Source organism: Mustela erminea, chromosome 5 (assembly GCF_009829155.1).
Source record: "Mustela erminea isolate mMusErm1 chromosome 5, mMusErm1.Pri, whole genome shotgun sequence".
Taxonomy (NCBI): Eukaryota; Metazoa; Chordata; class Mammalia; order Carnivora; family Mustelidae; genus Mustela; species Mustela erminea.
Window position 1 is genome coordinate 33489012 of NC_045618.1, and position 21931 is coordinate 33510942.

The window sequence follows — 21931 nt, forward strand, 5'->3', positions numbered from 1 at the left end:
GGGATCATGACCTGAGCCGAAGGCAGCTGTTCAACCAACTGAGCCACCCGGGCGTCCCCCTATTTTATATTCTTTAGTTGCTTTATGTATAACTCCTATTTTATTATTGTAAGATTAGTAATTAGTATATCGGGATTATGGTTGATAGGGTTGATGTTTTGTTTTGTTTTTCTCTGTATATTTCTAGTTAATGTGTGTAGCCTTTGGATTGAATTTAATTTATTGTCTCTGTGAATCAGGATTCAGTTACAGATAATAATAGTAACTGTGGATTTTTTTTTTTAAAGATTTTATTTATTTATTTGACACAGAGAGAGAGAGATCACAAGTAGGCAGAGAGGCAGGCAGAGAGAAAGGGGGAAGCAGGCTTCTCGCCGAGCAGAGAGCCCGATGCAGGGCTCGATCCCAGGACACTGGGATCATGACCCGAGCCAAAGGCAGAGGCTTAACCCTCTGAGCCACGAGGCGCCCCAACTATGGATATTTTTAAGTAGAAAAGGACTTAATTCAAAGAGGCACTTACAAAATCATTAGAAGTCTTGGAGTTTCTAAGTGTAGTGCAGAACTGACTCCTGCTGTAATCAGCTAGGAAAGTAAGAAACTGCCATTCTAGCTGCTGCTTTCAGGCACACATTACCTGTAGTATGATCCAGAAATCAGAAAGGAGCAGCTACAACTATTGGCTCCAGGGCTAAGGTGCATTTACCTAGAGTTTCAGTGACAACACAAATTCTCTGTACTCTGCCTCTCAACTCATAAAGGTAGTACCTGGACTTTGGGATCTCAAAAAAGCTAAAGTCCTTTGATGTGCCTGCTTGTCAGAAGAAACAGAAGCTCATAATCAAAGTCTCTGGTTCAGTTATATCTTTCTAGTTTCACATGTGGGATTTTAAATGATAAGCTTAAATTGCACCTGGAGCCCAGATGTAAGAGAATTTGAGAAATGCAGTTTTCTTTTTAGTTGGAAAGCTTCTGCAGGAAAACAGGAGGAAGATGGATGGATGTTGAATATCCAGTCTCTCATATTCACCATAGTCATTATACATAGGTGATAATGAAAACTGGATTATAACTTTGTTTTTCCTGTTCTTTGATTAATTTATGTGAGGAATATGATTTTTCTTGCTTCTTTTTAGCACTTGCTAGAGGTAAATTCTTTAAAGCACCTGACAAGACTGACGCTACAGGATCGCATCACCAAGTCTCTTCTTCATTTGCACAAGAAGAAAAAGCCTCCCAGTATCAGTGCCCAGTTTCAGGTTATTTCTTATTTTACCTTTTTATTTAAAAAAGGGCTTTCTTTAGAGGACTCTATTTCATTCAGAATGACATTGAAAAGTCAAGATCATCTGCAAGATACCTGAATGGAAGATGATACATATGACTTAAAAGCCATATTATAGTGGTCATTTTGGAGAGAAGTAACAGGGGTGGAAAAGTCAGCTGTCTCTCTTTTTCATCCCTTTATGTGTGGGTGGTGGATATCCCAGAGAGTACTTCATTGTTTTCAGTGTGAGGAGACAGGCAGCAGAAAACCGATACTATAAATAAAACCTGCCTTTAAGCCCTACTGCCCAGATACAGTCACTGTTAACATAATGTGTATTTTTTTTTCTATATACATTTTAAACTTCATTTTCCCATTTATATTTAACTAAATGGGATTGCTGGTATTTTCTGGTTTTATTTTAGTTTTATATGCATAGAAATCCATTTCCTTTTATTGTGACTGGGCATTTGGCAATAAATGTGATCATAATAAGTCAAATAACAATTATATAATTGTCAAGCTGAATTTTATTCTTTGAACATATATCTATGTCTTAAGTTTTCTATAATAATTATATATTAGCCTTATAATAAGAGGAAAAGATATCTAAAAAGGATTATTTTTTCAAAGATAGTTCGTTTATAGCAGCAGGAGGTTCTGCTAATATTTTGTTTATTGAGTTGGGCTTTGGATACAAGAATGTGTTCCTTTTGTGAAAATCTGTCAAACTGTATACTTGTGATTTAAGCGTTTTATTTTATGTATTTTATACTACAATAAACATTTCTGAGGAAAAAAAAGAGCACTTAAAAGTAAAAAAAAATTTTATATTGCTATAATATATATGACAGTAATAATAGGAATCTGTATGCTTATAAGGCTTCTAAGTTTTACTTGAAGTCATAAAATACTAACTCTGAGTAGACTGTGACAAGTTAAGTTTCCATATTATAATCCGTAGAGCAGCCACTAAAAAATACTACAAAGAAATATAACAGAGAAGCCAATAGATAAATGGAATACTAAAAAACAAAATATGTTATCTGACCATAACGTGGATTTAAACCAGAAATCAATAAAGGAAAAATAATAATCCCCAGATATTTGGAAAATAAAAGGCAGACATCTAAATAATACATGAGTCAAAGAGATTTTTAAAATATTTTAAATGAAAGTGAAATATCAAAGTTTGTGCAGTGTAGCTAAAGCAGTGCTCCAAGGTTCATTGATAACATTAAATGCTTTTAATGAAAGGAAAAATATCTCAAATCAATAACATAAGCTTCTCTCTTAGGAAACTAGCAAAAGAAAAACATATAACTAATTCCAAAGCAAGCAGATGGAATGAAATGATAAAGACAAAAAACAGAAATCAGTGAAATTGAAAACAAAAATAATAGAGGAAAAATACAAAACCAAAAAGTTGGTTCTTTGATAAGATAAAAAAAAAAGTTATAAACCTCTAGCTAGATTAATCAGGAAAAAAAAGAGGTAAAGTACAAATTATCAGTATCAGGAATGAAAGAGGGGACATCACTAGAATGAACACTGAAAGTGGGGGACTAATAGCTAGTGGATACCCTACTAGAGATTTTCAAAGTTGTTTTAGGAACACATGAATTTGAGTAAATGGTTTCATGAAATGTGAAGAAAAGTGAAAAATTTATTCTAGACTTATATTATTCTGTAATATATCTGCAATTTATACTGTTGCCAAAATATCAGCTCTATGATTAAACTACCATCCTTCTCCTTAATTTAATCAGTATGGAAGTATACACAATTCTCTTGAGAAAGAAAGCTCTTTCTGTGTATACCATTGTTTCAGCATAGCTTGCCAACATTATTGTTTGTATTTGTAAATTATTTTCTGCCAGTTTGAAATGGGAGAAAATGCTTAATACGTTGCTCTGTATTGCAGGCCTCATTAAGCAAGCTGATGGAGACACTTGGTCAAGCAGAACCCTATTTTGTAAAATGCATTCGCTCTAATGCTGAAAAGGTAAAAATGTCCTGTAAATCAGAGCTTCTAGCTCCACTTACTTCAAATCAGGTTTTACATTTTTTTAAGGAGAGTAAGTAAAGGGAAGAGCTATATATAATCTTTTAAATGAAAACAGTGTTCTGCATTTTCTGTAGGTGCCCTTCTAATTTTTGTACTTACCTGTCTTTTTGGTATGTATATGGGCTTGATTTAGTGTTTCCTAAAAATCTGAGAAGCAAATATGTTATGAAATTCCATCATAAAAAATAATTCTATGAAAGTTAACCATAGTTACTAGAGAAACATTAATTTGGAGCTGTCTTTATATGAGTTAATCTTTTTTCCATTTGTTTTGTTTTAGCTGCCATTAAGATTCAATGATGCCTTGGTGCTTCGACAGCTTCGGTACACTGGAATGCTGGAGACAGTTCGAATTCGCCAATCCGGATACAGCTGCAAATATTCTTTCCAGGTTATGCTTTTATAGTGATATTTAAATTATATACACTTAAGTAAGTTATTCCTGTGTCTTGCTTATTTTTTATTTGGGACTCACTTGTTTATTTCTCCTATTTCTTCATTTGCATTCCATCTTTTGTATACAGAATTGAAGAGGGATAGAGAGTACTCACTTCCATTGAATGGCAGCAATCATATTAAACTTGTGTTGTGATAAAATCCGGTTCCTGGCTATTCTCATTTTATCTGAATTTTGCCAGTACTAAGTTTACTCATAACACAGTAGTTCTTCCTACTGATTACTCCAATAATTGAAATAGTTCAATCAGAACTGTCTAGTTCAAAAGATTCCATTTAGTTTTCTGCAGAGTTACCTCAGCAAAATTTTCTTTCATGGTAAGCTGCCAACAAGGCTTATAGTTACTCTCATTAACTGTTGTATATAGAAATTATGGTGAAGATTTTCAGCAGCTGAGCAGGTTCTTTGCTGTTTCTGGGAGGGAAAGCTTTGTTCTCAGTTATACTCTGACACCTTTGCATATTTTTCTGCTAAATATTTCAGTTATTAATTTAGCTTTCTCAAAAGGGACCATTAGTTTCTGCTTTTTTCTTCTTCAATTCCCCTTTCATAACAAAATATGTAGAATTCACTATCTTCTCTCCACCCCCCACCGCCATTTTATAAATTAACTGTAATTTTTTAAATTAAGAAGTAATTTCTTGGTTTTAGTCTGTTTAAAAGATGAGGAAAGGATCAATAAAAGGACAATTAGCTGCTTTAGGACCATGTTTACATACAATTTTCTTGTGATTTTACAACATTTTTCTTTTCATTTTTCAGGATTTTGTGAGCCACTTCCATGTACTTCTTCCCCGAAATATTATTCCATCCAAATTTAACATTCAGGATTTCTTCAGGAAAATAAATCTTAATTCGGATAATTACCAAGTTGGAAAATCCATGGTAAATATAATATATACAGTCCTTATCAAATTTGGGTACATTTTTATATTAAAATAATAATGGCAATCTTTCCCCATGAGAATATTTACGAAAAAGTTAGTGTACCAGAATCATTATGGGAAATTGATTAGACCAAGATTTTTACTTAATATCGTTCGTATCAACCAAAGAGCTTCTGGCCAGTGCTCCAGTTCTGCCCATAGTTTTAACTGCCTAAAAACAATCTCCTCCCAGGTATTCTACTGAAATCTTCAACTCAACTTGCTCAGTGACCTTACCCAGATTTTCCCACTGTCCTTAATTTATCAACTGCCTTTTATCTCTGTCATCCTTCTTCTAGGTTATGAGATTTGTCCTAGCCTTCACTTTAATCCTTTTACAAAGTTCTTTTTCTTTTTTTCCTCACAAATGATTCTCAGAGTATCTCTCCCTTTTTCTTCATTCCTACTACTTGCATTTTAGTTTGTTCCTTAGCTCTCACTTCTATTTCTTTTACAGTAAACAGATCCCTCATCCGATTTCAGTCTTTGTCATTCCATTTACCTCATTCTACCCATAGTATCAAAATCATAATCTTAATATACCTCCTTCTTTTATGTTGGCTTCCTGCTTAATACTAATCCCATGATAACCTCCCCATTAAATTCAAACATCTCTCTCTTCAAGAACCTCCATATCATGACTTCATACCATTTACTATCTTCTTTATGAAGACTGATTGTTCTGTTGACCCTGTCTGTGCTGCCCTGAACATGTACATTTGTTATTATTTCCAGCTCCTTGTTTTGCTCAGGTAGAAACCTCTGTCTTTTGCCCTTACAGTTTATGGGGTTTTTTTGTGTGTGTGTATCTAATATCTATCTCTTCTTTTTTTAAAATAGTTTAAAATTTTTGACAGACATGGAAGGTGATGGGTATGTTAATTAGTTTGTGATAATTACAGTGGATACATATATCAAAATAACCCACTGTATACCTTAATATTCAGTTAATATACCTTATATAATATACCTTATATACAGTTATTTCTTTCCACCTGCTTTTAAGGGTAAAGTGCAAATCGTATTTCCAGAGGGTCTATATCTAAGTTATATTTGCTTTATCCTATACCCCAAAGATTTATTAATAGAAGGAACGAGTAAATAAACTGGTTAATAGCCTTGGGTAGCAAGAAACTTTTGATGCATACTGGGTTTCAAAAAGACTATTGTTACTGGTTTATTCATATTATCATCAAACTTCAAGATCTGTGTTTCTCAACTTTTCTCCCCCGACCCTAACTAATATCCTTGAAAACAGGAAAAATGACGTTTTCAGTGGTACCTTGTCTCATGAGGGCAGAGAATTTCCCAAGGGAATAATATATCCCAATCTCTAAGACTGGGAATTTTATAATCATGTCCATTTTTCCATTTTCTCTTCTATATTTTAATGTCTCTATTTTAATTTGAGAATGACTTCTTTAGATAAATGGATAGAAATGTTTGTTAGTACTGCTTTTCATGTCTACTATTGTATTCTTCTCTAAAGAAGCTTACCACAGAAAGGATGATTCATGGCAATAAATTTCTCCTTTCTTCTTAAGCTGTATTCCTCATCTTTCTTCTTTTTGGTAGGTGTTCCTAAAGGAGCAGGAACGACAGCACCTACAAGATCTGCTTCACCAAGAGGTGCTCCGCAGGATCATATTGTTGCAGCGATGGTTCAGGGTTCTGCTGTGTAGGCAGCATTTTCTCCATCTGAGACAGGCATCCATCATTATCCAGGTTGGAAGCAAAGGATTCCTCCCATGAGATTTGCTAGTTAATGTGGCCTTTATTTTAGTAATCAGAATTTTACTGTGAAACATTTGAATAAGAATATAAACTTCTTCAGAGATGAGAATGTGTCCTATTCATCTTTTTTAAACATTCATGTTTATTTATGTATTTGAGAGAGAGAGAGAAAAAGAGAGAATGCACAGGGAGAGGGGCAGAGGGAGAGCAGAGAAAGAGAGTCTCAAGCAGACTCCCTGCTGAGTGCAGAGCCTGACACAGTGCTTGATCTCATGACCATGAAATCATGACCTGAGCTGAAACCAGGAGTCTGATGCTTAACCTACAGAGCCACCCAGGCACCACTCCTGTTCATTTTTGAAATGTTCATTTCACCCAACAGATTACGTATTACAATAATAGGTATATAATAATAGACTGTTGATAAATACTGATAAAGTTGAGTTTAAATTAAATTAAATTTATAGCTACAATATCTTACAAGGTATGGTTGGGGCAAAGGAGTTATATGCCTTAATTTTTGATAACATAGTTATTTTTGTTTGGTAGTTTCCTGAGAATATTTGAGAGTTATAATATACATTGTTGTTGCTCTGTACTCATCTTGGATGATAGGTATCTTATTTTGTATTTTTCTGCCTTATTTTCCCTCTCATTGATTTGTATAACTGTTCTCCTCCATAGACCTTTTTTGTTTATGTAAGAAAATCTTTAGAATCTTAATTTTTGAAACATGTGCATGTTGACCTTAAATCCATTAATATTGGCAAACTGTAGCATGAGAAGATGATGTAATTTGTTAAAGCATCAAAAAAATTTAAATTATTTTAAGTTCTGTAATTAACTTCATTGAGGTTGTATTTTCTAGAAGAGTTGTTTTAGCCAGGCATATCTCAAAAAGGAAAACTTTTTTCCCCCCCATTTTAATCATGTGCAATTTAACTCTAGCCACTTAACCTTTAATTGTGACATAATATTTTTTTTTCTGTGAAAATATGGCATAAGATAAGACAGCAGTTTTTATTGTTTTCCCCACAGCGATTCTGGAGGAATTACCTAAATCAGAAGCAAGTCAGAAGTGTAGCTGTGCAGAAGGATGTTTTAGTTATGGCTAGTGCAGCCACTCTGCTCCAGGCCTCCTGGCGTGCTCACTTAGAGAGGCAGAGGTATTTGGAGCTCCGGACTGCAACTATCATCGTCCAGCAGAGATGGAAGGAATATTACAGACGGAGACATATGGCTGCTCTCTGCATTCAGGCAAGATGGAAAGGCTACAGGGAAAGTAAGAGGTATCAAGAACAAAGAAACAAAATCATCCTTTTGCAATCAATTTGTAGAGGATTCAGAGCAAGACAAAGGTAATCTTTGTTGCCATGATAGTTACTCCTTCTTTCTTTTCAAATATTTTATGCCTCTGCTCCAACACTTGTCTAACTTGTATTAGAATTGGTTATGTATAATTTTGTCTTCTCCAGTAGGCTGTTATACTCCTAGCAGTTCTAACCCACATTGTGTGGTCTATAATAGAAGCCAAGTAGATGTTTATTGAATTAAATTGGATTGAAAACCTACATGATCTATGGTTATAACTGCTAAGAGTTAACTTTTACATTCAGTTGAATCTTTAAAAATTGGCAATATTCAGTTGTTTTTACCTTTAGAAACTTTAATTTCATTTTAAGGTTTATCTTAAAGATATTTTTTAAATAGCTTTACTTCTGAGTTAATTTATGTTCTGACTAGAATATCCTAGTAGAAATAATGCACTTAATAATTTAATTAATTAATTAATAATCTTAAAATATCATCTCACTCATAGGAATGGAATTATGAAATGTGCATCCAAGTTAGCTTAAGAAGAAAAATCTGGAACTTTCCATATATTTCTTAAATTCTCAGTAAAATGTATTTTCTCCAATAGTAAGTAGAAGATAACCTCTAACCCATTTTTTCCTGTTTTTCTATAGGTTTAAAGTTTTAAAAGAACAAAGACTGAAAGAAACAAAACTAGAACTTGGATTGGCAAATACTGAGCCATCTGGAGCTCTGGAAATCCAGGGTTCAGACCCTTCAGAATGGGAGGATTGTTCCTTTGATAACAGAGTTAAAGCTATAAAGGAATGTAAGTCTGTGATAGAGAGTAATCGAATTAGCCAGGAAAGTTCAACAGACTGCTTGAAAGAGTCCCCAAACAAGCGACAGGAGAGAGCCAGAAGCCACAGTGGTGCAGACTTGCAGGAAGAAGTGATTGTCAGAGAGAGACCTAAGTCCTTGGAGGATCTCCACCAAAAAAAAGTAGGTCGGGCCAAAAGAGAAAGTCGGAGAATGAGAGAACTTGAGCAGGCTATATTTAGTTTAGAATTGTTGAAAGTTCGTTCTCTTGGTGGCGTGTCTCCTTCTGAGGAACGTAGATGGTCTACAGAACTGATGCCGGAAGCCCTTCAGTCTCTACAGGGTACACCTGACAGTGAAAGCTCTCAAGAAAGCTTGGAACTTCTGAGTTGTGAGGAAAGCCAGAAGAGCAAACTGGAATCCATAACTTTAGATGAAGGAGACTTGCAGCTTCAGTCACCTAAAATATCCAGCAGTCCAAAATTTGATTCACAGAACAATGTCATCAGTGCCTCAGGTGAGACTAACTATACTTTGATTGAAAAGGGGGCATCCTCTGACTCAGTCTATTTGAAGAATGGGACTATGAAGGAAAAACTGGTTTGCCGTTCTGAATCTATTACCTGTAAGCCACAGCTGAGAGACCCCTTTATTTCAAATAGTTTGCCTACGTTTTTTTATATTCCTCAACAAGACCCACTGAAAACAAGTTCCCAACTAGATACAAGTATCCAGAGAAACAAGCTGTTAGAAAGTGAAGAAACACTTTCAGCTCTCACTTCGGATATCAACAGGGAAGCCAGAAAGTACCACTTTCCAGGAGAAAATCAAGTTGTTACATCTTTGAATACAGATTCTTCTAATACTGTGCTGAAGAAGTTAGAAAAGCTAAACATTGAGAAGGAAGAAAGGCAAAAGCAGTTGCAGCAGCAGAATGAAAGAGAGATGATGCAACAGATTCGTCAGCAGACAGGTATTTTAGAGAAGGAGCGTAAAGCCTTCAAGACAGTTGAAAAGCCAAGAACTGGGGAGTCCTTCCTGGCACCATCTTTCCATCCATCAGAGCAAAGAGCAGAGAGGCCATCTTCCCTCCTTATTCTGAATACCCCAAATAAGGAAGAGCCCAATGTAGTAAGGCCTCCATCAGTATCAGTAAAAGATGCAGCTCTTCTTCCAAAAGACAGCCTTCCTGCTCACCCACCCCAGAAGGACCGACCTGTCACCTTGTTCTTTGAAAGGAAAGGAGGCCCATGCCAGTCTGCTACTACCAAGGAATTATCCAAGACAGACAGAATGTGCACCCATCTGAATGTAGCCAGTAAACTTTCTAATAATCGTATTTCAAAAAGAGAACACCACAGACCTACTCAGTCTTATAGCCACAAATCTGATGACTCCTCCAGAGATGGAAATACTAGGATTATTTTCTTCACACCAAAGGACAATATGAGTATTTCCCTGTAAGTGAAATGCTTATTTATTTTATGTATATAAATGGCAAACTTTTTGGATAATTTTATTAAGGTTCCTTAATCTACTTCAGCTATTTGTATGGGTGCTACTGAAATTAGCCATTTTCTCTGTGTTTAAAAAAAAAAAAAAATTCCCTAATCGTTGACTCTAGCAGCTACCTGAAATTGAATATAATTATACCATAGAAATCTTTGACTAATAAGCACAGATAGAGTTTTTTGGTTCCTCCTCTTTAAGTGAGAAAGCATTTGTGAAGGGCAGTACAGTGCCTACAAACATAGTAGGCATTCAGCAAATGCTGGTTGCTCTAGATCTCTGGGGGGTGGCAAGTCCAATCTTACTAGTGTCAGGCTTTAAAGTTAATGTACTTTGTCCCAGCATTTAGCCTATTTATGATCTCAATTAAGTATTTCATACTATTTTTATGTGGTAAAGAAACACAAAAAATATAATTTACCATCTTAACTGTTCTTAATTGTACAAGACAATAGTGTTAACTATATGCATATTGTTGTGCAGTGGATCTCTAGAACTTTTTCATATTGCAAAAGAAACTCTTATTACCCATCAAACAGTTATACTCCTTTCTCCTTACTTGAAGCTCCTAGCAACTGCCATTCTACTTTCTAAGAGTTTAACTACTTAAACAGATGGCTTATGTAAGTGGAAGTTCTTTATACTTCTAAGTTTTAACTAGTGGTCACCATGAGAAAAGCACTTTTTAGGTGGAACATAAAAGCAAAGATGATAAAATTTAAGAAATTTGTGTTAAGTCTTTGTATACAGTGGATTCTCTCAGTTCTTATGGGAAAATGTCAATGTTTAAGTAAAAGGAGGGTATATATCTTAGGGATAAAAAATTAAATTTCACATTTACTGTGGAAAATAACCTTTTCTCTCTTATAGTTTGAGCTTTTAATCTTTCAGTCTTTAAAATTATGTACAGAGTTTATAGACCCTTTGTAAATACAAGCAAGAGATCATTGGTATTTTCCATTAGGGATTTTTGTATGGTATTATGAGATGCAGTTGGGTTAAATGACAGCTTGAGGTCCTATGCTTGCCCATAAACCTAGAGATTGCCCCAAAGTTCAAAGACCTTATGTAGCATATATAAGCCCATCAGTTAAGTTGTTAAAAATATTATTTTCTATGATTCTTATGAAGTTTAATGATGGGAGGTGTGTGTTTGTGTTGTATGTGTATGTGTAGCTGTTGGATCCATGAATGTGTTCTATAGAAGGTGTACTTACAGATTTCAAAAACATTAATATTTTTGTGAATTCTTGCGAACGTCTTTTATCATTTTCCAAGATAAACAGTCTTAGGGCTACTTGATCTAGTTTGCTTTTACCCCATTAAGATCTACTTATCTTCAAAATGATTATATATTGTTTATGTCAAAGCTTATGTAACATTCATACTTAAAATCTTCTCGATGCATTTTATAGAATCGTAAATGTTGGTGTTTCTCAGTTATTTTTTCCAGTTCGCACGTATTATAGATGAGATCACTGAAGCCTGCAGAGGTGAAATGACTTGTTCAGGGTGGCATATGAGAAATCGCAGGAAATAGAACTTGAGTTTCATAATTAGGAAGTAATGTTAGTGTTCTTTCTGTGCCACAGATAAGTGTATAGTGGTCTTCATCTGTTTAATGAAGGAGAACAAAAGAGAAATCATGGAGAAATCTAAAGAAAATGCTGTGAGTTTAAAATTTGGCTAGGGTTGTCAGATACCATCAAAGGTCCTATTATTTCCTTCTCTTTAGAACAAAGCAGATAGGCTCAGCTGGGTAAGAGATTTTAATAAAAGGGAATCTTTTAGGATAGCCTGGGATTGCTAGGCTTAATCATACCTTGGTCAAAAAGGGAGATCTCTGAGAAGCCTTTAGCTAGCAAAGACTGCCATCTGTTTAAGTTTGTTTTAGGAGTCATTGCATAGAGCAAAGGACAAGATAACCTCTTAAAACCGCTAGGTTTTCATTTGTAAAAATTAAGTGGAAGATTTTGAATGACAGAGCCATTAGTCTGCTAACTTGTATAATAAGTTAGTGTCTACTTTAAACCCAGCAGTATGCTAAAAGATAAGATATGATTCTTAGTGAGCTTATAGTTCTGCTAAGGAGAGATGAGCAATATGTTATTGATAAATTTAAAAACTCATGCTACTGAGTTAATATAGGTAATTGGGACCATGAAAGTTTTGGGTTCAATTCACGTTTTCATCAGATATCCATTTCTACATAGAATTTAATGACAAAATAGTCACATTGTGTGGTTATTCAAGCAAAATTAAGTTTCCAGTAGGTAATATCGCTGTATGGCATACCTCCTTTAACTTGATAACAATTTGTTATCCTGCTAGTTTTGATTTTGTTCTGTATAACAAAGTTTTAAAACTAATACAGTAGATGAAAGCTGAAGAGGGGTGTCAGAAGATTTGCTAGCCAATAGGAACCATCTCAGTATAAAACAAAGTAATGGGACCTATATCACTTGATAGCTACTTATCAGGTATTTTATAATGATTAGAATAAAAGGTCCCTTCTAAGACTATAAGGTTTGGGGATGTGATGTTTTCCCTTATCATCAAATCCATTTGTTTTCCTGAGCTAATTCTGCTGCTACTAGTCTTAAACATAGGCCATAGTGGAATATACCCAGTGAATACAGGGACAGGCCTCTAGTAATCCAGTCACATATGTCAGTTCTTGATAATACTATTAATTAGGGAAGCAGAAAAAAATGGATATATTGTTTTGGAAATTGAATAAAGTCTGGAAGTATTTAATGTAATTTGCTAGAATTCTTTGATTTGTCTTGTTAGGCTATATTTCATGCTGTACTTTAAGACTGCTGCCATGGGATGTCTGCTAAGAATTGAATTATAATCCTGTTATTTATTATCCTTAGTGTCAACAAGGAAGCCTTAAACAGTGGAAATCTTCAACTCCGTAAACAAGATGAACCAAATTGGAAACCTGTGAAGTTAACTGGGCCGGGCAAAGGAGAGGTAAGTATTTAATTTTATCTATCTTTTATGCAAAATAGATGCACCTGTTTTGGAAATCATTATTCTAGGTTAAAGACCTCATGTATGCAGTTACTCCCAAGTGTTATTCGAAAGAAGCCATGAGTTAAGTCTGTTACAAACTTAGGGAGGTGTACTTCAGGGAAGGAATGTTGACTAAAATCCCAGATTATGTTTACAAAAAAGATGTTGCTTACTAAAGGCAATTTATGCAAGTGGCTTTGGTGATATATCATGGCGGTGAAAGATGATTTCCTTGGCTATAGAGAACAGTGTAGATTTGGCTTCCATTTTTGTCCTTTGTCCATAGTAATGTATATAGATTGCTTTTGATTATCTCTGTCACTTCTTGTAGAAAGGACACTGCAAGTGGGGTGGAGGGATGTTTCAAGAAATTCATGACCTCTCTGTCTTTCATTGGCATCATCTCCCAAAAAAACCAAAACAAAACATTGTTATGTTATTTGTTTTATCATTTGGTCAAGCAGGTTGCCAGACCGGCCCATAAAAAGAAAGCTCGAATGGCGCGGACGCGCTCCGATTTCTTGACTAGAGGTACTTTTGCCGATGGGGAGGGGGATACAGAGGAAGATGATTACGATGACATTATTGAGCCCCTTCTCTCCCTTGACCAAGCTTCTCACTCTGAGCTAGGGCCTGCACCCAGCCTGGGTCAGGCCTCTCACAGTGACTCCGAAATGGTAATTTTACAGCAATATAAGAAAAATAGGCACCAAACAAATCTGATGGGAATAGTGAATAGCCTTTGCTAATCTAAAGCTAACCTTCACAGCTTCTTCCTCGTATAGTGGTTTGTACATGGGAAACCTCAGTGAACACAGCAACAAAGCTAAACTTTAATTTATTAAGGCTCAGATAAAGGACACTTTAACAGTGTATGTCAAATCATAAATTAGGGAAAATTAAGGTTATTTAATTTAGCACTAAGGTAGAGATTTTCTCTTCTATCTTAAAAGGTCTAGAGTAGGGGCCTTCACACTTTTTTTCTGTAAAGGACCAGATAGTAAATGTTTTTAGATTTTGTGGATCCTTTAGTTTCTGTTGCAACTATTTAACTTGCCACTGTAGAGTGAAAACAGCCATAGACATAAGAAAACAAATGGGCAAGGCTTTGTTCCAGTAAAACTATTTACAAAAACAGGCAGCAGGCTGTACTTGATATTTTGGCCATAGTTTGCTAATTGATCCTTTGTCTAGTGAATAGGCTACATGTTTAATAGTCTAGTTGCTTTTAACTGAAATGGAAATACCTTTTCCTTTTTTTGTTTTTTTTGTTTTTGCCTTTAAACTTGCTTTGTCTCCCCCATTTTTAGTACTAGAAAATAAACATGATTTTCTAAAACATTTAATGAGCCATGCCAAAAATGTTTTCCTGAACCAACCTACCCAGGTAGAAGGCTGTATGTATTATGAATTTGTATTGATCAAAAATTACAACATTGGAGTTATGTTTGAATAAAGCTGCACTTAGTCATAATATTTGACTAAGAATATAACTTTATGATAATTTTTCAACCAAAATTAGGAATATATAGTTTGACAAGTGTGAATGTATTTATGGATATAAAATGTTTGATTTTTGGAATTGTCGTGGAAAATACACAATATAGGGACTCCGTATGTCTAATTTATACTACATATACAAACATTATCATTGATCAAGTGGAGTGATATATGCATTTTATTTCCATTCATATCCTGAAGTTGGATTTCTAATGTTCTTCTTTAGTATCTGTTCATTATGGTAGGAAAGTTCTCTGTTTGTCTTCTTTTGTCATTAAGTATTTTATCTTTGAACTATTTTAAACTGTTTGTTAAACAATTTAAATAGGACCAAAGAATTAAATTTTCTGCTAATTTCTAGAATATCCTTATTGTCTTTATCTTCTGTTAGAAATACTGTTTTTAAATGATAATATTGATATTCTAAGAAAAAGAAAAAATAAAAAAAATATATGACAAGTTCTCTAATTAGATAAATGAGTCATTACTTTGAGCTAAACTGTAGGACTGTAAAGATTGGAAATAATTTGTATATCCATTAAGATATGTAATTAGAGCCAAAGCCCTCTTTTCAGTGTAGGTTAAAATAACTCCATTTTGGAAGTACCCTGTTTTTGAGTTATAAATAATGAAACATACTTTACCATAGGATTAGTAGTTAAAGATGAAATTATATTATGGAACAACTAATTTAATGAAAAGTATTGCTTTTTTAAGTGTAGATGGGGAGCATACTTAAATTATTCTCTAAAGTATACATAGATTTTTCATTCGTGGAAGAACTTAACATTTGTAATTGCTGTTTTGTTCCTGAGAGTTTTCTTTGTTACAAACCTTAGTCCTTTTGGTGGTAGAATTCTTCCTCACTGTGAAAACTCTTAATGAGATGAACCAGAAGTTGGGCTTTCTGCTTGGAGCATTCACCCCTTTAAGGGTTCTAGCTGGTAGCCTCTGCCTGTGATTCTGTTCACCTGCTTGACGGTCACTGCATGCCCGTAGTTGTAGAGCACTCTGCCTCCCTGCACAGTGAATATAGTCTCTTCTCCAGCTCTCTTGCTGTCCTTCTGTTTCGTCACTAGCTATTTTAGGAACAGGTGGTGGTGTTTGTTTCTGGTGGACACTTGCATGAAGAAGCTTTGCTTTCTAGAATATGCTGATAGATACTTATTGGGGATGGGGGTGGAAAGGGTAGGAACAGTTTAAAGTGTTTCTATTTGTTTATCTTGAAAATTTGCCGTGTTCTAATGTTCTCTGATATTGTAAAGATAAAGACTAATTGATTGTAAATGGGATTTACTGAATTGTCATAAAATCCAAATATCTCTAGAATTTTAAATACACTTGATTTTCTAGGCACATGGATTTTTAAAAACTTGGTTGTGTGTGTGTGTGTGTGTGTGTGTGTGTGTGTGTGTGTGTTTATTTTTGTTTCTGGTTTTTTTCTGGACAAAGTGATCCTGTAACTCTGACATTTGCTAAAAAGAGTGTTACTCAGTTTTGGAAGAAGCCATCTGACCTTTCCATTTGTGAAATAACTGATCTAATGGGATAAAGACAGTCCTATATGAATTACCTGAAGAGGATTCCCTAAGCATTACTTCCTCGATTCATCAGTCATTAATTAGTTGTTACCTGCTAAGAGAAGTAGAGATAAGAGTAGTAGCTTCCTTCTTTATGACTTTGGTGTTTTGTTTTAACTTTCTGCCTTTAATTCTGCCATTTGAATAACTTCAGTCTCCAGATGCTGCTCTCACTCAGTTCCTCCATCCACTCTGTTGGCTTTCACTCAAGAATAATGACATGTTCTGCCACATAATATTTTTAAGGTGGTTTTCATATAGTTTTTTAGTCTCTCAGTATTTTGGATGGTAAGTGAGTTAGTCACATCGTTTCTTTTCCTTATTAGTAGAATTGGTATAGGTAACATTATAGTTTCCTCTGTTATCCCTGGACAATCATCTCTATGGGCATGACTCCCAAGTAGCTCTCCAAATTTTGTCTTCTTTATCTCCAGTATGAAAAATTTCTCATTTTATCCCCAAACTTCTGTCACTTCTTATGTTCCTGTTTGTGTTTGTTATTATCTGAAATATTCTCCAATCCTTATCAGTGTTGAATTTTCCTTCTCTCCACTGCTCACTCCACAAAAAACTGCCAGAAAAACCTGTTGATTGAGCAAGACTTAAGTTTTTTAGCTTGTTTTACAGAAAGTAAAGGAAAATCTACTTTGACTAGGTCTTAGGAATTTCTCAGGAAGGGGAAGCCAGGAGAGGATGTTTATAGAATTTTAGAACCTGTACCGGTAATTTTGAGATGGTTCTTGCAAATTGGAAATCTGGTTGATATTGAACAGAGTTTATGACATAAAAGGTTTGGATTGGTAGTCCCAATGTAACAGCTATACTGTTGCATACACTTAGTATTTATCTATCTATTTATTTATTATTAATTAATTTCTTTTAAAAAGATTTTATTTATTTATTTGAGAGAGGGGGAGAGAGCACAAGCAGGGGGAGAAGCAGAAGGAGAGAGACAAGCAGACTGCTGAGCGGGGAGTTCAACATTGGGCTTAAACCAGGACTCTGAGATTATGACCTGAGCTGAAGTCAGGTGCTGTACTGATAGAGCCACCCAGGTGCCCCTACACTTGATATTTATATGTATTTTATTGTTCCCCAAAAGGTTAGGGTTGGTTTATAGCATCACAACTTTCTGCACTTAAAGCTTTGGTAGAATTTCCCCGTGAAACCATCTGGGACTTTTTTGTGGCAGAATTCCTTGATAATTAACTGTATTTCTTATAGATAAATTAGTCTTGTAAGCTTTCTATCTAATAGAGCCAATTTTGGTAAATAATTTTTTCTTAGGGAATTATTAATTTCATCTAAATTTCAGGTTTATTTGCATTGAAGTCTGGAAATTAGTCTCATGTTCTCTAAAAATTCTGTTTCAATGGTTATTTCCCTTCTGTCATTTCATATTTTGTAAATTTGTGTTTTTTCCTTCTTTTCTTTAAGTTAGCTAATCACTTGTCTGTTTTTACTTTTTTCCAAAATAATAGGGTTTTGATTTATTTATTATCCCTAGTTTCCCCTACCCCCCATTCTCCACTGAATTCTGCTTTTACCTTTGTTACTTATTTCCTTATTTTTAAAAAATTTCCTTATTTTTAATTTGTTTTTCCTAAATTCTTATTTCTAAGTTTCTTATTTTTCTACCTTTTAAGTGGGGGAATTTAATTCATTTATTTGAGTTATTTTTATTGATACAGATTTTTAAGGCTGTGAATTTTCTTCTGACTATTCCTTTAGTTGTATCTTGTTTATTCTAATGTGTGTTAAGTTTTTAATTATTTTTTGAGAAAATTGGTAATTTCAGTTTATATTATTTTTTGCCCAAACCTTGTTCAATAAAAATTTTTTTGTTTTCAGAGGAAGGACATTTTTATTTTTTAACTTTTTAAAATTTCTGGTTTAACTATGTTATGATAAAAGATTATTTATAATGATCAAATTTCCTCATCATTTTCTTTGTTAATATGTGGTCAGTTTTTGAGAAAGTACCATGTGCGTTTTTAACGTAACTATATTCTGTATTCAGAATGTAAAATTTCAGTATATAACCATAATCTCTTCCTTACTGATTATGTTGTCTTCTGTATCCTTACTATTTTTTGTACCATTTGATCGGTCTTGTATAGAGAATATTTTAAAGTTTCCTCTTCTTTCTGAATTGTGACTTTGTTACATTAAGTGCTTTTGCTTGAATTCTACTTAAATCATAATATCACAGCCTGTGCTTTCTTAATTATTTCCATTTGCCTGGAATACTTTTTCTCATCCTTTTTCTTTTAGCCTTTCTGGATCCTTTTGTTTTAGATGTGTGTTTGTATGCAGTATAGTTGGTTCCTACTTTGTGAGCCAAATTTAAAAAATTTTTGCCTTATAGATGAGTTAAACCTATTCCTATTTATTGATATAACTGATAGATGCAGACTCAATTATCTTTCTTAATAATTTTGTTATTATTTTGTATTATGTTAAATTTGCTGTTTTTATGTTACTTTTTTGCTGTTTCACTTTTTAAAATTTCTTTTGATATGTGGGTTTCTTTTTCTGTTGATTTGTATATGACTTTTTAAAATGCCTTAATTTACTGTATTTTAATTTTAACCAATTATTCTCAAGTTAGTCAGTTATAATAATATTTTTAAATTCTCACCTATTTTGACACAACTATTGATGAATTATTCTTGTCTCTACTTCCCCTCTCCCTTCTTTTTTTAGGCTTTTATTTATAATTTGTCAGCATGTATAATTTTACATATTCTTTTGCATATCCTCATATATATAAATTCTGGTTTTGCCTCATGTTTGAAACACTTTCATAGATTGCAGTTTTAAATACTGTGTCCCATTATTTTGTTTATCTTGTTTAGGGAATCCAATAAATAAGTTTTTTTCTTCTTTTTCTGTCTTCCATCTCAACCATGTTCTTTCTGATTATTTTTTACTCATTTATACTTTCTATTCTTTATTATCTTTATTTGTTTATTATCTTTCTGCCTTTTAAATCTGCATTTGCATTTTTTCTCCCTTGGGCATGTTCTAAGTTATTCTTCACTATCTTTTTGTTTCTTTTGTGAGTTCACTCAACTCCCTTCATTGCTTCCTGGTTTTTATTGAGGTGGGGGGGCTCATTTCTATTTTTAATTTTTTAATTTTTGATTCATTATGGTGTTTCATGAGGTTATTTAATTCATTTTTACTTTACAGTTTCCTGCTTCATGCTTGGTTTCTGTATGTTTGGTGGAAGATGGGTTATCATCTAAGTTGTTTTGGTTCTAATTTTCTTTGTTTTCTTATTGTAGCTTGTGTAGATTTTGTCTTTATTCATGTTGTGCATTTGGGATAGTTTATAAGTAACTTGATTTCAAGAGCTTCCTCTTGTATCAGTGTAAAAATGAAAAGGTTTTTTGCAGGCATCCTGTTTGGAGTCTGTTAGTTGTGTGTGTGTGTGTGTGTGTGTTGGAGGCAATGTTGTGTCCTCCATTTTTTGCTTCTGTTTTGCCTTGTTAGATTCTAAATATTCCTCTTCTGCTTCTTTTCTTCACTACTCAATCTCTAAAAGGCACCCCTTCGTTCCTTTTTACCTTCATTTTCCTCAGAAGCAGTACCTTTAAAAATATGTCACCTTGAATCACATGCAATTTTAAGTTCTTTCCCTTTAGTTAGTTCTCTGATCTCCTAGTGCTCAATATTTGTGTCAGTTTTGAGTCACTATAGATGGATTGACTTTTTCTCCTCCTTGTCAGTAATATATTGTTATTTCTTTGCATGCCTCCTTATTTATTATTGGATGCCTGGTATTGTAGATTTTGTCTTGTTGGGTACTATGGATACGTTTGTATCTGATTAATATTCTTGAGACTGTTACGGTCCAGTAATATTTCAGAGCTTGATTATGGAAGGAGTTTGTTCCTAAGGATTTGTTAGTCTCATTGTATTGAATGCTGGAAATTTTCTAAGAGAGATTTCAGGTGCTCTCACCACCGAAGAAGAAGAAGAAGAAGAAGAAGAAGAAGGGTAGGAGGGCAGGGTGGGGAGAAAGAAAGAAACAATGGGAAGAGATCTGTTAATCAGTCTGCAGTAATCATTTTAATATTTATATGTAAATAAAATCATTTTTTACACTTTATATACAGTTTTTATTGAATTAAACTTAAGATTTGTTAGGTCCAAACAGAGCAGTTTTTCACCTAGGGCTTATTTTTGACTATCACTTACTCTTGACTACTGAGGCAAGATCCTGCTATATACTTCACCCAGTACGCTGGGAATCATAAAGTTATATGTTCTGACTTGGGCACAAGCACAGTTACTGGCTTTTGGTAAGTGCTGGGTACTATTACCTTTAAACCTTTCAGGTGGTCCTTTGCCTGGTGTTGGGTAGTTGTCTGACATAGAAGTGTTGATTAGTACTCAGCTAAATACCCTCTGAAGATCTCCGCAGTTTTTTATTTGTGTATCTTTTTCCTCTTCAGTTCTCTCTCTCTCTCTCTCTCAGTCTCTAGTCTCTGGACTTTCAACTTGATGTGTTCAACTCAGAGAGTCTGCCAGGGTTCTCCTGGAACCCTCTCTCTGTGTCACAGTTTGGAAACTGTCTCAAGGTACTAAGCTGGGGCAGATGAAGGACTCACTTCTTTTGTTTCCCATCTCCTGAGAATAATTGTCCATCATCTTGATAACTTTTTGTTCTTACTATTTTGTCTGGGTTTCTGTTTTGTTTTTGGTTTTGGTTGTTTCAGGCATGAGGATAAAACTGGTCACTGTTGCAGCAGACTAAAAGGCCAAAGAAAAGATACTATAATTATAGAAAAATGAAATATTAGGAAAGGATTTGAATAGGTAACAAGAAATTTTCTCTTCTGAATGGGATTTTCCTTAAAGGGGCACATTGTAAATAAATGGAACAAGAATTGCCCATTGAAATTCAGTTCCCAGTTTGATAAAGCCATGTAAGTTGTTTATAGTTTAGACCATTAGTGGTGATAATGTTTGATCCTTCGTGGTTTTTTTTCCTTTCTTAAATCCTTGACTAGGTATAATAAAAGTCTATAGTAGCAAATTATATCATAAAAGTAATTACTACCTGTAGGGACACATAAAAGGACGCATGAAAGACTGTACTTCATCCTCTAGATTTATCAGATTCTGAATCTTTTGTCTGTATGCTTAGTTGGCTTTGACTTTTTTCTTACCTTTCCACTTGATATTGTTAAGTTGTCAGAAAACATGAACTCTGGGAGGTCCTGTTCAGCATTTCATTGACCCAAGTTCTCTTTATATTAGATTATTCTAGGAAGTTAATAAAATTTTTAGTAGGTTCTTTTATTTTATTGTGGCTGAACAATATGAACGTAGTTTTATGTATTTTTAATAGATGTAATTCTCAATTCTGTAACTTGAGTTTATTTACAGTATTATATGGTTACTTGGCTTTAAAGTCTTTCATATATGTAATTATTACAGACGTCACAGCGATTTTCTTCAGTTGATGAAGAAGCAAAGCTTCATAAGACTATGTCTCAAGGAGAGATTACAAAATTGGCAGTGAGGCAGAAAGCTTCAGATTCAGATATAAGGTATCATTTTAAATTCATTTTTCAACAAATATTAAGTGCCTACTATATGACAGGCACATGATAATTCAGATTTACATGATGAGCTTTATCTTTCTATGTATTTAGCAGTGTGATTTGGGTAAAGTCTTTAAATCATTTTATCACCTGTGGTTTTTTTGTTGTAAAAGAATGGAGATTGAATCAGATGAGAGTG

The 21931-nt window shown here is 34.1% G+C and overlaps 1 protein-coding gene across 10 annotated transcripts in view; it reads left to right on the forward strand.

Annotated features, from left to right (window-relative positions):
* Positions 1–21931, forward strand: part of MYO9A (myosin IXA) — a 280827-nt gene that overhangs the window by 164920 nt on the left and 93976 nt on the right. For 6 of the 10 annotated variants that reach the window (XM_032342543.1, XM_032342540.1, XM_032342545.1 and 3 more), the window contains 10 exons: positions 1137–1259; positions 3192–3272; positions 3616–3726; positions 4555–4677; positions 6294–6443; positions 7491–7810; positions 8420–10024; positions 12953–13052; positions 13556–13771; positions 21626–21738. In XM_032342543.1, coding sequence (XP_032198434.1) covers positions 1137–1259; positions 3192–3272; positions 3616–3726; positions 4555–4677; positions 6294–6443; positions 7491–7810; positions 8420–10024; positions 12953–13052; positions 13556–13771; positions 21626–21738 — 2942 coding nt within the window. The remainder of the gene's footprint in view (positions 1–1136; positions 1260–3191; positions 3273–3615; positions 3727–4554; positions 4678–6293; positions 6444–7490; positions 7811–8419; positions 10025–12952; positions 13053–13555; positions 13772–21625; positions 21739–21931) is intronic. The other 4 variants (XM_032342544.1, XM_032342546.1, XM_032342549.1 and 1 more) reach the window with 2 other exon arrangements.